This window comes from Bactrocera neohumeralis, chromosome 3 (genome assembly GCF_024586455.1).
Source record: "Bactrocera neohumeralis isolate Rockhampton chromosome 3, APGP_CSIRO_Bneo_wtdbg2-racon-allhic-juicebox.fasta_v2, whole genome shotgun sequence".
In the NCBI taxonomy this organism is placed as follows: domain Eukaryota; kingdom Metazoa; phylum Arthropoda; class Insecta; order Diptera; family Tephritidae; genus Bactrocera; species Bactrocera neohumeralis.
Window position 1 is genome coordinate 13,392,621 of NC_065920.1, and position 23,637 is coordinate 13,416,257.

A 23,637-nucleotide genomic window follows, 5' to 3' on the forward strand; every position below is an offset into this window, starting at 1 on the left:
TCATTTGTCAAAACTGTCGATATCGAACAACTATATCATATAGCTGTCATACGAACTGAACGACCAAAATCAAGTCCTTATATGGAAAACTTTGTTATTTGACAAAATATCTCCAAGAATTTCAGTGTGGATTATTATCCGAGACAATGCTATAAAATCTGAGGAAATATTCTAGATCGAACGACTATATCATACACCTGTCATACACACTGAACGATCAAAATAAAGTAATAAATAAATAATTTAATATGGATAATTATCTAAGACAACGCAAAAATATACTGAGAAACTTTACAGATCGGACTACTATATCATATAGCTGTCATACAAACTGAATGATTACAATTAAGTTCTTGTATGGAGACTTCGCTATATAATTCGTAGGTATAACTCATAAATTCTCACGTAAAGTTACTATTATTTTAGTTGGAATGAATAGTATAAGACACATGTTACATAAACGGGAAAATAAATTTAGTCCAATAACTCTCGCTTTTTCCTACTGGGCCGTAACTTATCCGCATTGAGTAAGACCAGTTGCTATTTGCATTATGCGATGGCGGAAGGCTGTTTACGAGTATTTACCTTATTTATTAAATACTACTTTTCATTATTAATTTACCGATAGAATGCTATGTTATAGAGGTCGCCGCTGCTCTAGAGCAAAAAAACGACGTGTTACAGCTTGTGCATATGCAAAAGAGAGGCGTTTACAAAAGCAACGACGTTAGTAACAAAAAAAATATATAAGAAGCTTTTGATTGAATGCTTGTTGCTTTTATGTGTAAACTGACGGTAATATGTACAAATGTGTGTGCTCCAATTAGAGTTAAGCTTGTAGGCGTGATATTGGCGGGTGTGCTGTTGCGCATGCGCACCTCATATAAGCTAATATTTAATTATATGTGTGCGTCTATTTTCTTCCTTACAAATATATGTATTTTTTGTGCTGCTTTATATTTTTATTGGCTATTTTTATATCGATATGCACCCAGTTACAGTTGTTTTGCATTTTGCTAGAAGCCGGCAGTTTCAGTTACATATTTATATAAGCGCATATGCACTTATGTTTGTATATAGACATTATTGACTTTCCATTATGTGCATTTATCTATAAAAAATAATAAAAAATCTTTCAAGTTCTTGTTTTTCATGTTATTTTTTACGCTTTTTGTGAGTAATTGCTTGAACAAGAAGTTTTTTCTTCCTATATTCAGATAGGTGTCGATATTCTGACCACTCTCGCTTTCATTGTGACACTAAATAATCTGATTTGGCTTCGAATGAACACGTTGATTAGTTTTCTGTATAAAACCACCGCGTTTACGGTATTGAAATCAGAACGGAAAATTAGTCCAAACGGTCAAGTACAATTCGCTTAGCAGCACTTAATCCCTTAAACAAAATCAAAAATATCAAAATGAAAGTAAGTGGCATAAGGATTAAAAATTACTTGCAATCTGTGATAGAAATACGGTATTAAGTTGAAATATTAAAAGGATTTGCACAATTTATTAAAAAAAAAAAAATATTAAAAAAAAAGTTTCAGTATAAATATTTAAAATTGAAAGAATAATAAATAAATAAATTTTGTTGCACAGTGCATTGCGCTTCTGTGGAGAAAAAAAATTAAATAAAAAAAAATCATTTTACATCAAAAATTAAAAAATTAAAAACAAGAAATTTTGTTGAAAAATATACTATTAGATTAAAAACTGAAAAAAATGTTCTAAATTCTAAGTTTTATTTATTTTATTTTTTAAAAACCACAGAGTTTTTTAAATACTTTATTGTTACAAAAATTAGATATTGAATTAATTGGTTCATTATATCATATCTTTAAAATATTTCGTATTTTAAAAAAATTTCCATATTTATTTTTATCTTTCTTTTCTCCCACCCAACCAGTTCGTCATCGCCGCCGTCTGCACTTTGGCTCTCGCCATGGGTGTTCAATCCTCAATCATTCCCGGTCTGCTGCCCGGTCTTACACAAATCGCCGGACACGGTCTCTCCTACACCGCCGTCTCTGGACCATTGGCCGTTCCCGTTTCCGTCGCTCACGCTCCAGCTGCTGTAATCGCTGCCGCCTCACCACCAATTGCCATTGCTTCTCATGTAGCCGCACCCGCTGCTGTCGCTGTGCATGCACCTTCTGTCGCTGTGCATGCACCCGCTGTGGCGGCGGTTGCTCATGGCGGTGTCGTAGCCGGTGGTGCTTACGTTGCCAAGACCCGTGGTGCTGTGCATTCGGCTCCATTGCCCGGACACATCGCCTCAGTGGCCAATGTGAATGTTGCTCCCGCACCAGGCACCTGGTAAATTCAGCCAATTTAGCTGCACTTCCGTCTAAATCTATTCTCCCCCAATGGTGACATGGCTAACTCCTTAAGGACCTGCATGAAAATTATAAATGTGTGGCTGAGGCGCACATTAGTCGATAAAGTTAAGTAGGCGCAAATTTGTACACACGCAGTATGCAACGAACGAGCAACAACAATATACTAGTTGAATTCCACAACATTCATCACAACAACAACAAACGCAACAATGCAACGAACAATACGTTATGTGGTTTTCATACGTCTTCTTCTAATCTTCATCCACATTGCACTTTCACTCACTGCATTCCCCTTTCCTATTGTAAATTCCTCTTTTCATCGAAGCTTACTTCTGCAGATGCTTGTAAAAAGTATGGTTGTAAATGAATAAAATGATTACGACTAAAAAACAAAATTAAGAGATTTTTAAATTTTTAAATATTGCAAGATCTTAAGCGAAAACAACTGTGATTAAGTTATCAATTCACTTATTCCATTAGTTGTATCAAAGATGGTATCAAGACTGATCTCCGATACAGAAGGCCATTTCAGACAATCTTTTGTGATCCCAAAACTGCTGCAGCGGGACTAAAGGTCTCATATCCCGGTCTCTTAAGTCCATCGCAAATCAGGCAATTCGTCAAGATGACTGAAGGTATAAGATAAAATTTGTTTAATCTTAGTATGGCGAAAATTGGCTATCCCAAGATGAATATAACCCACCTTCTACTAAATAATTTCAAAAATTGACATCCGGAAAAGTTTTTAGCCTCACGGCATTCGCATTACGAAATCTTAAAAAGGGAAGGAAGAATGAATCTTATTGAGGGCAAAGAGCTCTCGTACTGAGCATGTAAGTAAACAGTAGACAGGCGCCCGAAAAGCTCACACGACGCTAAACTGGAAGAAACGAGTCAAGCTTCGTTACCTGAACAAGTAATTCTATAATTTTTTCGATCCTATTTTTTGATTAACCAAAGAATAAAGTTCAGTGGTTTTGTTGTTCAAGACAAAAATTTATCCAATTTGGAAGCGTTTTTAATAGAAATGGGACGTGTCGGAGCTCCGCTCTCTTCGAGAGTTCTACTACTAGGTAACTGTACTTTACGGTATCTTGGGCAGCGTGGTGCTACCACTAGTTCTTGCGCTGTCAAAAGATCTTTTTGGCTCAAAGGGTTCGCAAGCGACAAACTAAGCACTTCGCCTTCGGTAAAGCCAACCTTAACTTAGTTCTAGTTCCAACTGGTTTTTCCACTATCGGTATTCACGCGGTAAGGTTAAGACACTTACTGGATGCCAGCTGGGGACGCTATTAGGAAGAAGACTAGGTTGAAATGTCTCAAAAGTTTCCTTTTTGATTTTTGCGAGATCAAGGCTTAGATAAATAATAGCTCACATTTTCAGACATCCCACTGAGCTGGTAAGAATAGATATTGAACATTTATAATATCTGATTAGTTTTATTTTATGCTTTCACCAAGTGCTGTTTTCAGTAGCACTAGTGGGATTCTCATCTTGAGCATCAACTATTTTGCCTTAATTCTACAATGAGACAATCAGTTAAGCACTATTTTTGCTTTGGTTAAATTTTTTCGCAGATTGGATTATTTAAGGAACAGGAAATGTTAGGTTTGCCACGATGTTTGTAACACCCAAAAGAAATCCTTAGATACCCTATAAAGAATATATCTAAATGATCCGCATCTGTCTGTTTGTCTGTATATACGCGAGGTAGTTCCTCAGTTTTTGAGATATTGAACTGAAATTTCGCGCACGTCCTTTTTCACAGAAACTGTTCATACATATGTCGGAATCGCTAATATCGCACCACTATAGCATACAGCTGTCATACAAACTGAACTATCAGAATCAGGAATGTTTGGAAATCATTAGTATTTGAAGAGATATCATTACAGAATTAGGTATGAATTATTATTTAAGATAACGGTACAATCGCCGAATTAATTTCCTGGGTCGGACTATAGAAGTCATCAAGTTCTTGTATGGAAACTTCGTTATTTGTGAAGGGTATTCCAGTTTTGGTGTAACCGAATAGAATGATGCTTCTAGTTTTGACTAACTTTTTAATAAGTCTATATCATTACTTAAAGCATTCATTCAAAATAAAAAAATGTCAGAAATAGTTGCGCTTGTTTTAGTTTTGAGAATACTACTCCTCTCACTTTTAGTACTAACCCCGATTACACATGTATAACAATTTAAACTGAAAACAGCTTTAATTTCACAATTAACTGTCATGACAAAGTCCGAATCTACGTAAGCTTGACATACTGAGTGTCACGCAAGTTCAAAATTAATTGGTTAATTAAAATCAAAGCGGAGACTTTTATTGTGAATACAACAACAGTTACTAAAGAAAATGAACGTACATATGTATATATAATATTTATAGGGTGCTTTTTTTACGCTTTTGTTATAATGTTATTTAAATATTTGGAATTATTTAGCAGAAATCTTCTGATAAATGAGATTCCTAAATGATTATAAACAATAACATATAATGAATATTAATTTGTACTATCTTTTAAAAGAACATTCGTTGGCAATTATTTTTTGAAGATTATCTCTTTCAAATGTTGGTCGCGGCTTAGTCTCAGATGGTACATCCGTTAAGCCAAATTTCGAATGACACGGGTGAGGTTTTGCTCCAAAGCTTTCTCAGCCAAATATAGTTATATGTATGAATGTATTTCAAAATCATGAATCATGAACCTCTGTGAGTAGCAATAGTTTACTAAATTTCTTTTTAATAAGTAAATGAATACATATTTTTATCATTTGCTCAATTAGAAACACCCTCTTATCCTAAGCACACAGCAAGTGCAGTTAAAAATAGAAAACCTAATTGCAAATAATGAAATGACCCTCAAATGTAAGTGGACCATTTAAACGAGTTTGAAAGATTTAATTACCATTTGTTTGAAATAATAAATACTTGCAGCGCGTAATACGAGCACACATTCCTTGCTAATCGACACTGTTTATATCACAGCTACATATAGTATGTACATTTGTCTGAACAAACTTCGTGGATAAATAACAGAAAATTAAATTTTTATTGCAGAAAGGTTATAAATTGCAGAGGACTCCGAGCTTATCATACATTTTTTTTTTAATGTGATATTAATTTTTTTCTGATATCACAAGTGTATAATATGTCCACATTTATAAATGACAAAAATCTATAATCAGCAGCATGATATCATTTTTAGTCTAAACAGTATATTTATCTGTTTTTTATGTATTAAAAAGTATTTCAATGAAGAAAGTCTTTTAATATAAAATCTCTAAATTATTTGCTTTATAAAATGATCGTTTGAAATACCGGTTTCAATTGATTTGATATAATTGCAGTTATGAATATTGATATCTATTTATTAGCTTAGTCAGCAAACACATCTTACTTATTTACTCATTGCGTTTTTGTTTGCGATAAAAAGGTATAAACAATAACACTCATGTGCTCACATATTCATATTACTTTTTATATGGCACCCGATAGGAATATGCTGTAGTGATCCGATCTTAACAATGTCTTCGAAAATTTCACAATATTTCTCTCAAAATTTCCTGAAGATATCTCGTCAAGTGGAAAACCTTTATATATTTTGATCTGTCAGTGTATATGGCAGATCTAGAGGGTTTGTTCGGAAAGGAATAGGACTGAGTCGGTTTAAAAACATTTATTGAACCAATCGTTGCAATTTTTTAAAAACTAAAAAACTAGGCTTTCCAAGCATTGAAGGCGTCACGGAAGGCATTCTCCGGAATAACCTTGAGAGCCAAGGTGCATGCTGCTTGGATTCCCTCTGTTGTGTCAAAATGCTTGCTTTTCATAGGCCTTTTCAGGCAAGGAAACAAAAAAGTCCGGGGGCTACATCTGGGGTGTAGGGAGGCTGTGGAAGCTTTGGGATGCCAAGCTTTTGGGACCATCTTCGCACACACCTTGCGCATGTTCAAGTGCTCCGCCACAATGTCATGAACCACAGATTTTGATAAATTTAACATCTGGGCAATTGAACGAATACTTAGTCGGTGTTTGTCGAAGTCGCAGGTCTCCCAGTTACCTCTTTCCGGCCATCCAAAAAGGAGTGGTATCACCGAAACACACAACTTCTTGCTATAGGAACTGTCCCGCAGCTCCCCCGTGGATCCAACTTTCTTCCGACGTCTCTTTTTGGGTGTTACCATCTTCCTGGCAAAATATGTATTCCCTTTTCGTAGTAAAAAGTAACAGTTTGCATTAACTAACTTCAATACTGAAATATTTAAAACACATATGAAATCATAAATTGTTCAAGAAATATGAATTATTTCACATTCTTATACCATTTACTTCACTTTTCCACACTCAACCACAAATATCACTTATTGGCAAGTGACTAGCTGCAAAAATTTCCTACCGACCACACTACGTATGCGAACGAAGATGTTTTCCGTACATTGGCTTTTGGACTCGCGCCTTTTCGCAATACTCGCCGCAACTGCACATACGTAACTATACAAACAAAGCACTAATGTGCTGTGAGCATAAAAAATACACTCGAGCTTAGCAAAAATCTCTCGCAAACTCTCACGGCATTGGAATTCGCTGGCGGCGCTGAGTGATGCGAATAATATACAAAAACAAATTCGAATGCCGGTGCTCCAAACGAATGCTATTGTGGCTCCTCGGCGGAGCGACTACTAGTAGGCCTCGGCTCTCCAATATCAGCAGCCAACCAACCAACAATGCCAACTACTGATAATAAAAGGTAATGCCAACAACAAAAATACAAATACAACAGCAACTACATATACTAACAAATATGTACACAAACATTTGGTGGAAAAAGTGCAATGAAAATGAAAATGAAACGCTTCGTCGCAGCTTTTTGTTTTCATAGCTTTTTTGGTTTGTGCGCTGTCGCGCATCATGTGGATTTGTTGTCTCAGTGCTGTGCGCTTTGTGTCGGCAACGACTTCGGGTGGACGTGCGCGTCATTGGTGTCGTAGCGTTGCATTGATTAAAATCGATTTGGGAGCAGCAGAATAAAGAAAATCGCCAGTTGTTAGTTGACAGAGTCGGAGATTGCTATTTGGGTGTCTAGTCCAAGCACGGTAGGTTCGGTTCGGTACGGCAGATGAGCGTTGTGTATTGAACGGCGGTGTTGTTGCTTTCTCGCCTGTTTCGGTATATGCAGACGATAGAAGTGTGAGTGTAAGTGTAAGTGATTTTTCTGCAACTTTTCCGCGTTCGATTTGGCTTATTTGGTGGCACGTAAGTGAATTGTTAGCTGTGCTTTGTTGTTGTAGGTTTTATGCAATGTGATTTGCAATTTGCCACATTGTTGTTGCAATTACGTGATGGTGCTGGTGGAAAGTTGTTGCTGGTATGCCACTAACTGCACAGCCAATGGATAAACAAAAAAGGAAGCAACAATATCAACAACAACAACAATAACAACAACTGCATAAGTAACCAGCGAAATGTTGAAAGCATTGCACAATACAAACTTCTAGCCGAGCCGTCGCAGCGAGTGCGATTCGCAGTCCGCAGGCCGCAATCAGCAAGCAGTAGTTGTGAAACGGTGAGCGAGCGTGTAGCGTAAATTCGCCAGGAGCGTTGCGTGAAGTGCGAAAAAATATACAATTCTTACTTAAAAGTGTTAAATTTTGTGTTATTATGAAAACAAAAGAGACGCTGTGTTAAACGGAAGTGAAAAAAGGTGCAAAATATATGCAATAACCGTTACAAAGTGCATAATTGTGGGTTTTCCGTTGAGGAAATGAAATGCAAGTATGCAAGCAACATTGCTCGCAAGTCGCTGCAACAACAGCATAACAAAGAAACAATGCAACAAATATGCATACTCATGCTTATACCATTCGTATGTATGTGTGTGTGTGTAAGTAAGTGGCGCCGGCTTGGGCTGACTGTGTGTCTGCTTGATACTGTCTGTTTTGCTGCAAAGCTTTGTGCATATGCACGCAATTGGTGTGCATACATACATACATATGTACATAAATAACTTTTATTTTTAAATATATGTGAATCTATGTGTTACATAGATACATATGCGCCTATTAATATATGTATGTATAGAAGCATCGCTGTCTATATTCAAGCAAAGTTATATATTAACGTGTGTGATTGCAACAGCATTACACCCACACTGGCACTACCCAGCAAACCAAATTGCAGCGGAGAGAGTATCAAAGTAAGTGGGCAAAATTAAAGAGATTTAAAAAAATTTACGGTTGTGAGCCAGTGGCCATGTTAGGTCTCAGAGTGTATTTGAGACTCGACTTCTTACAAAATTCCTTAGAGATTTAGAATTGGCCTAGAATTCATATATTTATATACATACATATGTATATATGTATATATGTGTGTGTATATACATATATTCCATACCATCAGAAAGTAGAGAGTTCAACGAAGATAAACCTTACCAACAGCACTATTCTTTTCTGAGCATTTTATATTAAAAACTAAGATTTTTTTTGAATATTAAGTCAAAAAATTAAAAAACAAAACTGTAAAAACTGTAAAAACACTTTACTTCGCTTGAGTCCAAGCTATAATACCCTTCACAAATTCAAAGGGTTTACTTACAAAAACTTAGATCATGTTGTTGCTGTTGATCGTGATCCTTCTATCATGTATGTATGTATATGCAATCATATATGCTTTATAGGTTCTTTGATGTTTCTTTCTGTGTGTTTCAAAAATCGTGGCAAACTTAACATACCCTTTACGAAATAAAAAATTTAATTTTTCACATAAAATTTGAGGTTATGTCACAAAGTGTTAACACAAATGCTCTAGATATTTTTATTACTTACAACTTTGGCATGTAACTTCTTTCGATAGGACTTGTGGTTTTTCTAGAAATTCAGATTAAACGTTTTTGCCCTCGAAAACTCAACTTATCCGCCTCCTTTCACTTACCGATCTTAGACCGAGGTAATTTAATCTTCTTTACATTTTTGCCACATTCTCTTCCTTTTTCAACGATTAATTTAAGTCAGGCTAGGTTAATCTGATAGGCCAATAAGCCACGCATAGACTAGTTTTGGTAATTCGCGATATCAGATGGAGTTCAGTTGCTAGATCCAAGAGCAGTAGTAATCTTTGAGGATGTCTGCGCTTGATGCGAATTTAAACAACCTCTGCGGCTTCACTATCCATACCTCCTCCGGGGTATCATACCGTGGAGATCTCAGATGCTACAGCGTAGTCTTGCCAATGCGGGACAAGTGCATAAGAGCTGATCCATTGTTATTTTTTGGTTTAATACTCAAATTGCCCCCGACAATTTTAGTCGTTGTCAAAATCTTAAAAAAATATGTTTACTGGTCTACACTTTTGTATCCATTTTAGTTGCGACCTCTTATCATTACCTCTAGTTGTTGCTACTTGTTGTTGTTGTTGGTGCTCTTGTTGCTCTTAAACGAGTGTCTGCGCATATTTGCCGCTGCGCATAAATAGGGGAATCATATATATGTGTGTGTGTGTATTTGTAGAAAGCAGTATAGCCAAGTATTTACCAAACTCAGCCGGAGAAAGTAAACAAGAATGTTATGAAAAGATAATTCTTCAAGCGCTAATAAAAATAGAGCAACCAACAAAATATGACAGATATATGGCATGAAATGAGAACACGTCCAAAGTCGCGGTAAATAGTGATTTAAACTTAAAATACTATGAAAAAATTATAAATAAGTTTTTGTATAAAAAGTGATAACGTTTTCATAAATAGTGATTAAATTTTTTAATAGTGATAAAATTAAATTTGTAAATTAACAAAGGAGTGAGAATTAAAAAAAATATAATTTACAGAAAAAAGCGAAAAATAAGAAAGGGTTTAATTAAGAAAATAACAAAAAATTTAAAAAAGTGAAAATTTGAAAAATTAAATTTTAAATTAAAAATGAGGTGAGAATAAAAAAAATAATAATATGAAAAAAATTGCCAAAAATTTAAAAAAACGAAAATTTGAAAGCTTAAAATGAAGTGAGAATTAAAAAAATGAAAAGATAAAAAAATTGCCTAAAATGAAAAAATGCAAAAATTTGAAAAATTGTGTGCAATGAATTGAAATTGAAGTGAAATACAAATAAAAAGCAAATGAAAAAAATAATTGTTAAAAAGTAATATATAAAAAAAAATTAAAAAAGGATAATATAAAAAAAATAAAAATTTAAGCTGCTATTACAATAAATATTATCAATATAAAATTTAGCATTTGCAATAAAATAATATATTATACGTACATATATACTGTTTTACTTTACCTGCAAATCCCAAATATCAGAGTGTACGAGTACACAATAATTCCTTATAAATCATTATAATCAAATAAATCTATAGCTATTCTAAGTTTATTTGCATTTTAGTTGCCTGGCAAATATTATCGCGGAAATTATTACACTCGCACACACACACACGCACACAACAGTAAATAATCAATTTAATATGCCTGGCAGACTGGCAATAAATCGCTTCTACCGCCAACAAAACCAACAACAAATGTGGTATGCAAAATGCTTAAACTTACAGGCTTTCTTCGCGTTGATTTGACTTGCTCACGAATAGCATTAATAATGTCTAATTGCTGCAACCATCCACCGAATGACTCAGATCCATTTATAAAACCGCAACTTTGTACTACAAATATATGCGCGTACAAAAGTAAATAGCGTGTGATCAAATTAGTAAATGACTTTTGCACTTCATCGTTGATTTAATGAGCACAAAGGAAAAAATAAACAATCGAATGGAAAGGAAAGCGCATTAAAAGTACACAAAGGCAATCGCTCGTTGTGTTAATTTGTTTAAAATAAACAAGCGTTAAACCAATTCATTTAAGATAGGCACTAGGCTGCTGCTCGCATTGGCATCAAAACAAAAATCAGCTGTTCATCTACATGTGCGTGTATGTATTTGTGTCGCTATGACGCTCTGCTGTCGGAAAGCTTGTTATTAGCGCGCAAATGAGAAAATCAGCAACGCTCAGTGTTAACCACTCTTTAATTCACATGTTCTCTCTGAGATTTTTAGCGCATCGCATATTATTTGAATATATGCATATATATTTTTTTCTTTCATTTTGAGTATTTATTTTACTGAAATAATGCTGCTTGGCATCTTTGCGCTTTCCTTTCTTTTTGCTTAACGTTAATTCGGCAATCGAGTGGGAAAGAGAGCGAATGAATGAGAGTTTTTAGCAAAACACCTAACAATTTTTTGTGCGAACTTGCTACTAGAGTTTATCGCGTCACTATAGTTGTGATGATAATGGTGTATTTATAATAATTAACACTATGTAATACAAAAAAACTTTTTTTATTTTAATGTTATTGCTTTTTTTTTTACTTTATTAAAGTTATATTCCTTTAGTAAATACATTCAAGATCAAATTTGACCCGGACAGGGTCAAGAGAGCTTTCACTAATTGTCATATGGAGATCAAATGACCGGTACAACCAAAATTTTTTAATATAAACTCAAGATCATATTTGAACCGGTCGCCAGCTAAAGCTTTCACTAATTGACATATGGTATGTATTATACTTAGATCAAATGATCGAACTAAGCAAACTTTTTTGTTACTTTGCTTTAGAGCACGCCTGGTCAAATTTGATCTTGAGTGTATTTATATACTTTCTCTGCTTACCAGAAATTTCTTTGAACAATTTTATACAAAATATTATATATCCTTAAGATAAAGTTAATTGGGCACTTATACGCCCTGTTGGTTCGCGCAAAAATTTTTGTCGGTCGTTTTAATTACTCATACGCCCCGCAGACATTACAGAATCCTTGCTCTAAAGAAATTAATATATTTTTGCTAATTTGTTTTATTTTTATGTTATTAAAAAATTATTTTTATTATTTAAATGGAAGCAATTGGAAGCAGTATGGAAGGGCTAAGTTCGGGTGCAACCGAACATTTTATACTCTTGCAACTTGCAAAGATTCGTCTTGCCACTGCGATTCCCTGTGCAAAATTGAAGTTTTATATCTTAATTTAGTGTTTAGTTATAGCACTTTATATTTTTTCGGTTAATGGCGTTTTGTGGGTCTGGCAGTGGTCAGATTATGCCCAAATACGAACTAGTACTTTTTCTGCCAAGAAACATGTGTATCAAGTTTCAGCAAGATATCTTAATTTTTATTGAATTTACAGCTTGCATAGACGGACGCACGGACAGACAGACAGTCACCCAGTTTTCAACTCCTCTTATGATCCTGATCATTTTTATATACATAACCCTATATCTATCTCGCTTAGTTTTTGGTTAGGTTAGGTGAATAAAACTATATAGCAACATGTTGCAAGGCTAAATTAAACCTGTTCAGGGCATACACACAAGAAACATTTTTGTAAAAAGATCTCTAGTTATGTACTAATGTATTTTTAATTATGTAGATTCTCAAAAGCATCTTTCAATTAACAAACTGATGCTAATTTTTATTTCTTCAGAAGTATTTGTTGCTTAAAACGCAATGGATATCATACACGTTTTTAAGAAAGTAAACAATCTCAGTGCTTTGGTATGCATTTATTCAGTATAAAGTAAGAAAAATAGCACTTATTAGATCTTTTCTCACTATAAGTGATGTGTGTGTACTTTTATGCTATCCGACAAGTTGAAATATAAAACCAATTCTGAAAGATTGGTGTTTATGAAGAGAAGATTTGCTATGAAGCACGGTTTCTTATAGCTTTAGCTTATTTAGAGTCAGCCGATCTCAACAATTTCTTCGGAGATTTTAGTGTTGCCTTAGACAGTAATCTATTTCGTGAAGATGTCTTGTCATTATCCGCTAAGCGATATAGTGTTTCGATATAGGCGATTCCGACAAATAAGCAGCTTCTTAGGGACAAGAGAACACGATCAAAACTTCAAATTTATATCTCAAAAAGAGAGCGACTAAATTGCACATATACAGACGGACAGATGGATATGGATAAATTTATATATAGACTATATGGGTCTCAAACTTTTTCTTCTGGATGCTTTCAGGGTATAAAAGATTCAAAAATTGAATAAATTTTAATATTACTTACGTTCATTGCTTATTATTTAATATACCCAAAACAAAAAATTACCTAATATTATTTTTTATATTTATAATATAATGTCCTCTTACATACTATACATATATATCCATACAAAAATAAGTGGACATGCACTAAGCCTTAGCGACTACCGCAAATAAAAAACACATTGAGGATAGCACCGTGCGTTCAGCGAACAAAGAGCATACATATGGAACAATGACGACAGCAGCAACATTGAGCAGCCATATACACACACACACACCTAAACAAGTATAATTTATATATATGGGTGTTGTATATGCACTTGATTGTGTGTGTGTCGCTAATCGCAAGCAGACGCTGCCAAACAGTCAGTTGAAGCGGACAGCTGTTGCTGCTTTCTCGCCCCCTTTATTCCCCGCCACCATGCGTTGGCTATTGGAATTTTAACAATGGCTATCTATCAACACAATGCTTAGAATACTATACAAATTATTTGCTTATTTTGCTGAAAAACGAAACTTCGATGTTTCAATATATTTCAGTACGTTCGGAAGCACTGTCCAGTGCACAAAAGCGCAAAAAGGCGAAGAGCCACCAGACGGGAATGGTTAATAACTAGTTGATCGCGCGAAATTTGTACGTGATTATGGGAATTCAATTGAAATTTCACGCTATTTTGAAAAAAAAATTGCACCATTTGCACTTTATGGCAAAAAAAATATTTTTGTTTCAAATAAATTGAAAAATAATTATATTGTGTGCTGCTACTAAGGAGTACTCGTAATTGTATTAGGGCTTAGACAGATTTTTTTCATTATAAGTCTTTTTTCTCATAGTATATATGTATGCAAATAATTGTATACTCAAATATAAATACTATATATATATATAATTTTTTGATTAACTGTGGCGCGCTGGAGATCGTTTTCTTTAGCTTCTTTTGGCTTTAAATGTGTATTTAATTGCATTTCAAAAGACAAGGCAAATGTGAAAATATTTGAAAAATATATGTATATGATATTATTTATCGGTCGGCCGGTGACATATATAAGTGCCTTCATATGAGTGCAAAAATTTTTGAATTTGTGATTTTTTAAATAAAATGCCATCACAATACGTGTATTCAGTAAATTGAAAATATTTCAGTTGAACCGAAGTGAGAGTTTGAACTATGGCTTCTGTACCATAAATATATATAGCTCATTGAAATAATTTTGAGTTATCGAAATTTGAGTGCAGTGAAAAACTTAAAAAATGTAACGCGATTTTAACAAATTATTTATACGGAAAAAAGTATGAAATATGACAACTTAAAAAATTGATAATTTAAAATTGTTGTGAAAAATGCAAACTAGTATGAGAAAAGTGCCGCAAATATCAAGAAAAAATATATGTCGTCACTTAAAATGCAAAATAACGTAACGTCACTTTGTATAAGTTAGCAAATAAAGGAAAAACGATATAATAAAAACCACTCATATTGAAACAAAATGTGTATTTTGGTTATAAAATGTTCATATATTGGTTATATTCGACAGCGGAAGCTTAAAAGTTTATGATACATATATGCAATATGATGGAGTAAATTGTTAGCAATAAAAAACTCAATTTCGAATATTTTGATGATACGTTGTTTTGCATTTGAAATGATGATATGTATTAAAACATTTTTTTATGACGCCAAATTAATTATTTTTTCACTATACGAATGAATATTTACTCTTTATCATTATATTTTATTTTATTTATGCTTTTTGCCTGATTTCGCTATGAATGGTCATATAAATAAAATTTCTTATCAAATTAACTTCCAGAGACAATTATTTTTTTATTATTATTTTTTTTTTTTATTTTTTCTTCACAGCCGAAGACATTACTAAATTTACGAATAGAAATACAAATAATCAAACCTACATACGTGACTTTTGAAAAATGTGTTAAATCACTTTGAAAACTTGATCATTTCAACATGTGCAAGAATCAACAAATCGCTTGGAGATTACTGAAACTGCAATAAATATTTAATTTAACACCCAATACTTATGCACCGCGCAGCGCTGACAGCTAAACCACTGCGCAAATACAACAACGTTTACTTATGACCTCACAAATGTGGTCAACACACCACGCTCTCCCACCCAAATGCGACAATGGTGAAATAATTGCGCAACCACTTAATAACAAATTAAATTAAACAGCAACAACAAAGTGCTGCAAATTGCTGTCGCTACTCCGTTTTGGCAACAACAACTACAACCCCACACAACCACCACAATGAAATCGATCTTTGGCGGCGCCAAACAACAACTCAGCAGCTGCATGCAGCAGGACAGTGATGATACACCGCCCGTTATATTGGTAGCCAACAATGACTATAACCACCATCAACATGAAAACCACTACCAACAGCACAATGGTGGCTATCAAGCGCCAACAAGGCGCAATCAATCGCCGCGCCACTACAGCCAGCCTCATACGGAGCTAAACGATCACACCGATAGCCAGCACAACAATAATAACAATGTCAATAACAACTTTATCACAGCCGTCACGACGCCCATCACGGGCACGAGCACTTATGAGACCTTACAACGGCCCTTCAAGCACGATCGTCGTCGCGGTCAATGGTCGGCGACGGCAGATTTTTATTTTGCCTGCACAAGTCATGCCTTCGGTTCGATTATCTTCTCGGAGGTGCCAGTTTATGCGATGATTTTTGGTGGCGGTAAGTGTACACAGACATACAAGTACATGCGATAGTTTAGTTTGATAAGCCACTATTTGTTCTTTATTGCCTATGACCTCAATCCGAGTTAATTTTAATTCGCGGAGTACAGTAGACAATTGTCTTTATTTCAGTATTCTGTTATCACTTAATTGCCTAACCTTGCAAGAAATCAGCCTAGATAGCGTTTACGGTTAGAGATCAAGAGGAAGTAAAAGCTATTACAGTATTTCTCTGGTAAAAAGATTCGCGTTTAAAAGTTGTATTTCTACGAACAGCAAAATCTCGCGTTTCTCGAGAGTGGCAACCGCCGAGGGATTAATATATATGAGTGTAATCAACTTACTAATATCAAAAAGTTATATAACTTTAAAAAAAATATGGGTTAGGTTAGGTTACACTGGCTGGCTTCAACGCCATACATTGACGCACAGGTCCTTTGAAACGCCAGATGTTATAAATACGAGCTGAAGTTTATGTCGTGCTAGACTTCAAAGCTTTTTGCGAAGTCAAGGAGAGACTTGATATCTAATTCTGATTCTTTCTCCAGTACCTTGAACTGTGAAGCTCTTAGGTTTCTAAGCCGAGTTCTAGACAAGGTCGGACATAAGCAGTGTTTTAGGATCTTTCTCATACTTACTCCTCTGCACTTTTTACATGTGCCATCGCTTATAATGCCCGTATGGCTCGCATGTAATGCCAGTAAGTTGTGACTTGTGACAAGCGCAGCCGTGTGATTAGAAAACTGGATCGGCCGTTAGATCTTAAGAGGAAAGCAGCAAATTAGCTTGTTCATTCCAATGTCACGTAATCGAGATAAGGGAGTCCTCTCTTGCGAGCTCATCAGCTTTGCAGTTTTCAGCATATGTTCGCTATGGCCAGGCAATCAAAAGCTCCTTCTAATATCTTCTTTATTGGCATAGACTCCGCTTACGCGGTTATAGCCGAGTTTACAACAGCACACCTGTCGTTCTTCCTCTCTTATACGAGACTGTCGTTTCTTTTTCATTGGGGGCATTTTTTATGTGGCAAGTCTCAAACCCAGCTCTCAACCCTGCGGAGGTATGGTTCGTCTTCTCACTTCCCTTCGCCTTTAAACGGATGTTTTTTGGCTACGCAGAGGATACTTGGTCTAAGACAAGAAGTCATGAGCTGCTTGAGCCATTTGTAAAGAAGTCGTTTCTGACCACTCACAAGTGAATGGCGCACAGAAAACTTTCTTCACTTGCGTGAACTTCTACACATCACTCCATCCTTCTATACTATAGTCAACTCAAAAGTAAGTGGTCGCAGAGTTAGTGCTTTAAAATATTTTTAGTCAGTCTTTAACAATTTAAAGGTCAAACTATGTTCAGGGAATATTCAAAAATGTACCACAGATTGATGTTTTGCAGTTTGATGCCTTTTAAAATTTAGCCAAACAAAAAAATACTCCAACTCAAACACAAGCAAAAATTATATTAAAATTTTTGTTATACCCTTCATAAAATCGTATTTATGCATCGCACTCATCAATATGAATTCTATTTCTTTACAGTTTTCTTTTTGCCAATGTACTTGATAGCGATATTTTTATATGCCATTCCAATTTTTATAATACAAACCTTCTTGGGTCAATTCTCAACCTCGGGCTTAATTTCCGCCTTTCGTGTGGCGCCGCTTTTCAAAGGTAAATCTATACTATTTTCTTACTCCAGCTCGATAGTTCTCAATACCATCATGTTTTATTTCCGCCGCAACAGGCATTGGTTATTCCATACTGCTGCTAAATCTAATTTCGCTTGCCTACTATGGCATTGTGGCAGCTGTACCGCTTATCTATGCAGCCAATGCCGTGCACACTGTGATACCGTGGATGAGTTGTGATAATGCGTGGAATACGCCCAATTGTTCGACACATTCAACATATGACGCGGATGAGATCTCGCTGGATCCGCATGCGACTGTCGAGTTTTTTCGGTAAGTGTGTGTATAAGCTTTCTTGATAAAATAATATTAAAAGTATAAACTCAATATATTCAAGAACGTAAAAAATGCACAAATTGATGCATACTTTCAGGCTTCTTACTAAAAAATATTTTATGAAATAAGTATTAATATTGTATCCACACAGTTATATCATTCTCACCGATGATAACACGCCGCACGAGTATGTGATATCCTGGCCCGTGCTCTGTGGTGTTGTGGGTGTGTGGCTGCTCACACTGGGCATACTGCTGAAGCGCGTCTCATTTGTAAGTAACTGAATTGAAATAAAAAGCAGTTTTTAATTATTTGCCTTCACACTTTACAGATTGGTAAATTTTTTCGTTGTACATGCGTCATTATGTTTGCCATTTTCTTGGCGATATTCTTGCATCTCATCTGCTACATAAGACTTGACTGGGACACCTTCGTGGACTACTTTAAGCCGACGCTGCAGAGCAGTTTCAGCGGTGTTTTGGGTGGTTTGCGCACAGCGATTTTCATGTCCACGTGGTTATTAGGCCCCGGTTGGGGTAACGTACTCACACTAGCCAGTCACAATCGCTTCCACCGTGACAGCGAGAAGCTGACCTACTGGGTGAGCGGCACACATGTGCTGCTCGCTTTTATGGCGATGATTTCTGGGCGTATCGCTTTCGATCACTTCGAAGGTACTGTCAAAGTGACATCTATTAAATTTATAAATAATTAATAAATAATATATATATTTTCACAGATCACGTGGGCTTCCTACACTTTCATTTCGATGAGGAACATTATATGCAATTTCTTTATCTCTGTTTTGCATATCTATTCGGTAGTTTTACGAGTCTGCCGAACTTCTGGTGTTTCCTCTTCTTCAGCATGATTTTTCTAGCGGAACTAAGTGCAATTGTAAGTAATGTGGTTTGTATATATATTTATATATATATATATATATAATCGTAGTGTTTACAATGTCATATTTTAAATAAATAAATGTACTCCTGGCTTTTCCTTTGTTTTTCTACTAGATTATTCAAATGATGTCTGTGCTGACGGCCTTATTTGATGAGTACGAGCAATTAAGAACAAAGAAATCACGCATAACAATCGCTTTGACATTGTTGATGTTGACTGTGTCAATTTATTTTTGCACCAAGGTTAGTCTTTACAATTTTATGTGTATTCGGCATATAGTTTATATACTTATAAGTATGTATTTAGTCAAGCATATATAAGTAGAGTATGCCATATTCGTATATGTAAAAATGTAGGCACACTGGAAGCTACAACGCATTTGAATACGAATCCCCGCTTCAAAATAAGCCTCTGAGCCATTTTTAGCGACTACTTGACATCGTTTTTACGAAATGTTTAGGTTTTTTGCTGAAATTGGATTGGGTCGATTTAGAAGATATTTTGAGGTCTTCTGCACTCTCTTCGATGCCATGTTGTTATGCTTTTATCAAAGGTGGGTGAACGACTTGAATGAAACAAGTTTTCGATAAATAATAATAATAATCTTGTCGTGATAAAGTTGACTTCCAAGAACACTACTTCTTGGGCCAAATTTGATCAAATGTTATAACTAAATAAACAACTGTTTATTTTTTTCAAAAATATTGAAGAAAACATAAGGCTTAGTTTATAAATAGAGTCTAGAAAAGAATACATGATACGAACAGAAATCTGTGTATCATATAGTAGTCGCTTTCAATTCACCAAAGAGGTCAATGTACATAAGTATATATTCAAATTCTCTCCACCATCTCCGCGTTAAGCTTGTCCGAACTTCCCCTCCAATTTGTGTGAATCGCATTGGGTTGTCTCACTAATGTCGAAATCTATGCTCTTTAGCTTCATATCGAGCTTCCAAGGAGCGACCTCTTTTACCCGAGCAACTAATGCCAGCTTAGCAGAACTCTGTATTTGAAGTACTTTTAAGGGTTTATATGGGTTTGCTCGGGTAAAAAACAGCCCTTTACAAACATAAACTACTTATTAACAAAGAAATTCTGAAATTTTTGGAATAAATTATATTTTAAACTCGGCCATTGCATCGCCATTTCCGCTGACCTGTCGAAAAAAGATGCGCTCGCGTTGGCAGTATAAATTCTTACAGGTTCATCTAAAGTGAAAAATACGAGTTTTAGTCAGAACTTTAATTTAGAACATGGAAGGGAAAAAAATTAAAATTGGATTTTGGCAGACATTTTTACAAAAAAAAACAATAGCGACATTTTCTTCAAATAGTTGTAATTGCACAAAAAATCCTTCGATGAAGTCTTTAAGAATTGTATCCCACGGATCTGTGTAAAATTTCATGAATATCGGTTGAGTAGTTCTCGAGAAATAATGCCAACCGACTTCAAAAACACAGTTTCGAGAAAAACGCGTTTAAAGTTGGCGCACTTAGCCTAGCTAGCCTCGAGTGCACAAGTTCTCAAGTCTGCATCTCCGAAACTAGTACTCGGATCAACTTGAAAATTTAGGACAATGTTCTAGAGGTATTGTATAATACGAGTAATAAGACAATAAAATGTAATCGATTTTTGAAACCCAAAAACCCATGGAACCCCTTAAGAAAGTGATATTGCGTAAGTCTAACTCTGTTTAAAGAGTTCAGCGTCAATAATATTCAACAAACCGGTTTGATTTTATTTCGAATCGAGTAACATTCGTTTAACACACTTTTAAGGTTTTTCTAGGTCTACAGAACCATTTATCACATAAGCAAAAGCAATAATAATAAGTAATTTGATTGATCTTTTAATCATTACATTTTCTTTGCAATCTACAGAAAGGCTTTGAACATCTGGACCTGCTGCCCAATATTGTCATACTCTCACATTTGATTATCTCTTTCGTACTCCTGCTCATGACCACCTGGATCTATGGACGCGAACGTTTTCAATGCGATTTACAATTTATGTTGGGCAAAACGATTTCGAGTTTTAAGATATTTCTAATACGTTTTCTAACGCCCGCGTTCTTTGTGTTAAGCATTGTAAGTAGTACGGCTGTATATCTGATCTCCATTATATTCGAATTCTCGCTTTCTTGCTTACAGATACAAACGCTTTATTTTTTGGAGCGTGACAACTCACCAACGGCACTGGTTATCGTCAGTCAATGTGTGATATATGCCATAGCGCCTGCCTATATGATTTATAAAATTTGCCAAACCAATGGCACATTGCGTAATAGACTGAAACAATGCTTTGCACCGCACGACTGGCATCCCGTCGATGCTGATAATCGCCGCTTCTACGAGGAGATCATGGGCGTCTCGGAAATGCTAGTAATGGAAGGCGGTGAAGAGAACTGCGCTGTGAATGCTTAAAACTATAAATGTGACAAGCAAACATACATACATACAAACACTTATGTATAGCAAACGAACAAATAATTTTAAGAGTCAGATAAAACGGAGGATGTTTAGAGCATTTCCTGACTTTATAGCTGTAAGCTGGCATATTTACGAAACTAAATTAGATAAAGTGTTTGCTATGAATCGTAAAATTTTAAATGAGTTTAGTAAATAAAACAATTTCCATTACTTCACTTTCTTTTTAATGAAAGCATTTATGCCATAATGAAACACTCATTATTTTTCTTTGATTAAAGATGACGCAACAAATAATACGGAAATTACGATTTTTATTAATAAAATATTATATCTATATTAAAAAAAAAAAGTATAAAACGATCATATGAAGCCATGAAAAAGCATAAATCTCTTTTATACTGACTGAACATTAAGTAATATTATATAACATCAAATTCGAGCGCATGGCTCGCTCATAAAAATCATTCAAAGCTGTAACTTGATTGATTAAGACAGTAGGAAATTACGCATATATGTATGTCTGTATGTATGTGTGTCTAGCGGTCTATATGTAAGCGCTTTTATATGTTAAACATTTTATGAAAATCCATATACATATATACATACGTATGTATGTATGTTAGTATAAGTATGTATGCAGGGGAGTAAATAATATTATCGGAATGCTTTGTAGTTTTTTAAGCTGCCTTTTTTTATAAGAGATTATATGTCAATTTATATACACACGAACTAATTATGTATATTATACCGAAGTGATATAACAGTTAAGAATACTCGATGTTCATACCAATGCATGAATGTAAGTTTGTGTCTAGTATATACATTTGTATGTGTGTAATTACATACATACCCAAACTATATACGTAAGTTAGGATATCATGCAACTACTACAGTTATGTACAATAATTGAATACGATATGTAGACATTTTGAAAGTCTTAAAGTTGGAAATAGATTTGAAATGCGAAAAAACTTGCAAATGGTATTTCAACTCTGTGCGGATATACGTACGTAAGTACACCACAAAGAAGAAGAGAGCAAAAGCGTACGCAAACGCGGAAAAGCTAGCCACAGCCGAAAAGTTGAGAGGAGAGGGCAAAGTGTCAGTACGATGCAAAAGGTTTGAAAGTTTTGTGTTCAAGCACTTTCTGTGAGCAAAAATTCTGAAACGCGAAAGATAAGTACATGCTGAAAAAAATTTAATTTTTAACCTTAGATAATTTTTGTACGGTTTGAAGTTTACGAAAAAGTTGTATGAGACAAAATATTTTTTTCAAATAGTATATACTTAGAAATATTTTTTTATCTTTCCAATAGTAAGGAAACACATTTAATAATACACTTTTTTAATTTTTTTGTTTGAGGTCTTTAACAACTATTGCTTGGAGTATACCTGTAAAGCGAAAAATGTCGACTTATTTTGGCGCACTATAATTCAGAGAGATATCATACTCAATATTTTTTATGAGTCAGTGCTTATCAAAATAGAAAAACAAGCGAGAAAACATTTAATTTAAAGACCAGAGTTCCGATTTTCACTAGTGAAGTTTCAAACCAATAAAACAGCAATTCAAAATTTATTTCTGGAAGGAAAAGTAGATGGTTTTCCTTCTAACATATTTTTAATATTGATGTTACCTCGTAAACTCATTGAATTTGAAATAAAATCTCTGAATTTGGGTGTCAAAAACTCCCCGGATACGTCGCTGGCCATCTCTGTGGTTGTCAAAGCAATCAAAATATTTTCCTTGCAAACGAGTTTCTCAAAAATTTTGGGACACAATGACGGTAGCTGGCTCTATACCATATAAGTAAAGCAGGTACCGTGCCTGGCCGATGATTCAGTGTCGCTCACGCCGCGAAGTGATGTGATTTGAGACTCACACGGCGACTTCAACGGTAGCTAGCTGTCAGCTGGCTCTATATAAGAAAAGCAGGCGCCATGCCCGGCCAGTGCTTGGGGGACGCTCACGCCGCGAAGTGATATGATTTTAATATCACAAGGCGACTTCAACGGTAGTTGGCTGCCAGCCGGCTCTATATAAGAAAAGCAGGCGCCATGCCCGTCCAGTGCTTGGGGGACGCTCACCCCGAGAAGTGATATGATTTTAATATCGCAAGGCGACTTCAACGGTGGTCGACTGCCAGCTGGCTCTATATAAGAAAAGCAGGCGCCGTGCCTGGTCAGTGCGTGGGGGACACTAACGGCGCGAAGTGATATGATTTTAATATCGCAAGG

The 23,637-nt window shown here is 35.2% G+C and overlaps 2 protein-coding genes and 1 long non-coding RNA gene across 10 annotated transcripts; 2 read left to right on the top strand and 1 right to left on the bottom strand.

Moving 5' to 3' along the window:
• Nucleotides 1-1,307: 1,307 nt before the first annotated feature.
• On the top strand, nucleotides 1,308-2,736 carry LOC126753147 (adult cuticle protein 1-like). The gene is made up of 2 exons (XM_050464351.1): nucleotides 1,308-1,426; nucleotides 1,909-2,736. The coding sequence occupies exons 1-2, from the start codon at nucleotides 1,421-1,423 to the stop codon at nucleotides 2,320-2,322; spliced, it is 420 nt and encodes a 139-aa protein (XP_050320308.1). The 5' UTR covers nucleotides 1,308-1,420; the 3' UTR covers nucleotides 2,323-2,736.
• Nucleotides 2,737-6,010: 3,274 nt separating this feature from the next.
• Nucleotides 6,011-7,087, bottom strand: LOC126752108 (uncharacterized). The gene is made up of 2 exons (XR_007665960.1): nucleotides 6,672-7,087; nucleotides 6,011-6,601 (listed from the first exon to the last, which is right to left on the bottom strand). It is a non-coding gene; the product is annotated as an uncharacterized LOC126752108 (long non-coding RNA).
• A 168-nt stretch (nucleotides 7,088-7,255) lies between these two features.
• Nucleotides 7,256-22,378, top strand: LOC126752107 (sodium- and chloride-dependent glycine transporter 1). 8 transcript variants are annotated; one of them, XM_050462671.1, is made up of 10 exons: nucleotides 7,256-7,912; nucleotides 15,243-16,103; nucleotides 17,641-17,772; nucleotides 17,846-18,062; nucleotides 18,217-18,337; nucleotides 18,397-18,739; nucleotides 18,805-18,962; nucleotides 19,082-19,210; nucleotides 20,851-21,057; nucleotides 21,121-22,378. In XM_050462671.1, exons 2-10 carry the CDS (start codon nucleotides 15,653-15,655, stop codon nucleotides 21,391-21,393), a joined length of 2,031 nt encoding a protein of 676 aa, XP_050318628.1. In that variant the 5' UTR covers nucleotides 7,256-7,912; nucleotides 15,243-15,652; the 3' UTR covers nucleotides 21,394-22,378. The 8 variants fall into 8 exon arrangements, with proteins under 8 accessions (XP_050318628.1, XP_050318630.1, XP_050318631.1 ...); XM_050462673.1 differs by having other exon boundaries at nucleotides 7,256-7,602; XM_050462674.1 differs by having other exon boundaries at nucleotides 7,256-7,548.
• The last annotated feature ends 1,259 nt before the right edge of the window (nucleotides 22,379-23,637 follow it).

What these genes read in the sequence shown, in the direction of transcription:
- LOC126752107 (XM_050462671.1), top strand. Translation starts at nt 15,653, where the DNA reads ATGAAATCGATCTTTGGCGGCGCCAAACAACAACTCAGCAGCTGCATG. An exon ending in TGCGATGATTTTTGGTGGCG is followed by an intron (nt 16,104 to 17,640) that starts GTAAGTGTACAC and finishes ATTTCTTTACAG; the next exon opens with TTTTCTTTTTGCCAATGTAC. An exon ending in TAGCGGAACTAAGTGCAATT is followed by an intron (nt 18,963 to 19,081) that starts GTAAGTAATGTG and finishes TTTTTCTACTAG; the next exon opens with ATTATTCAAATGATGTCTGT.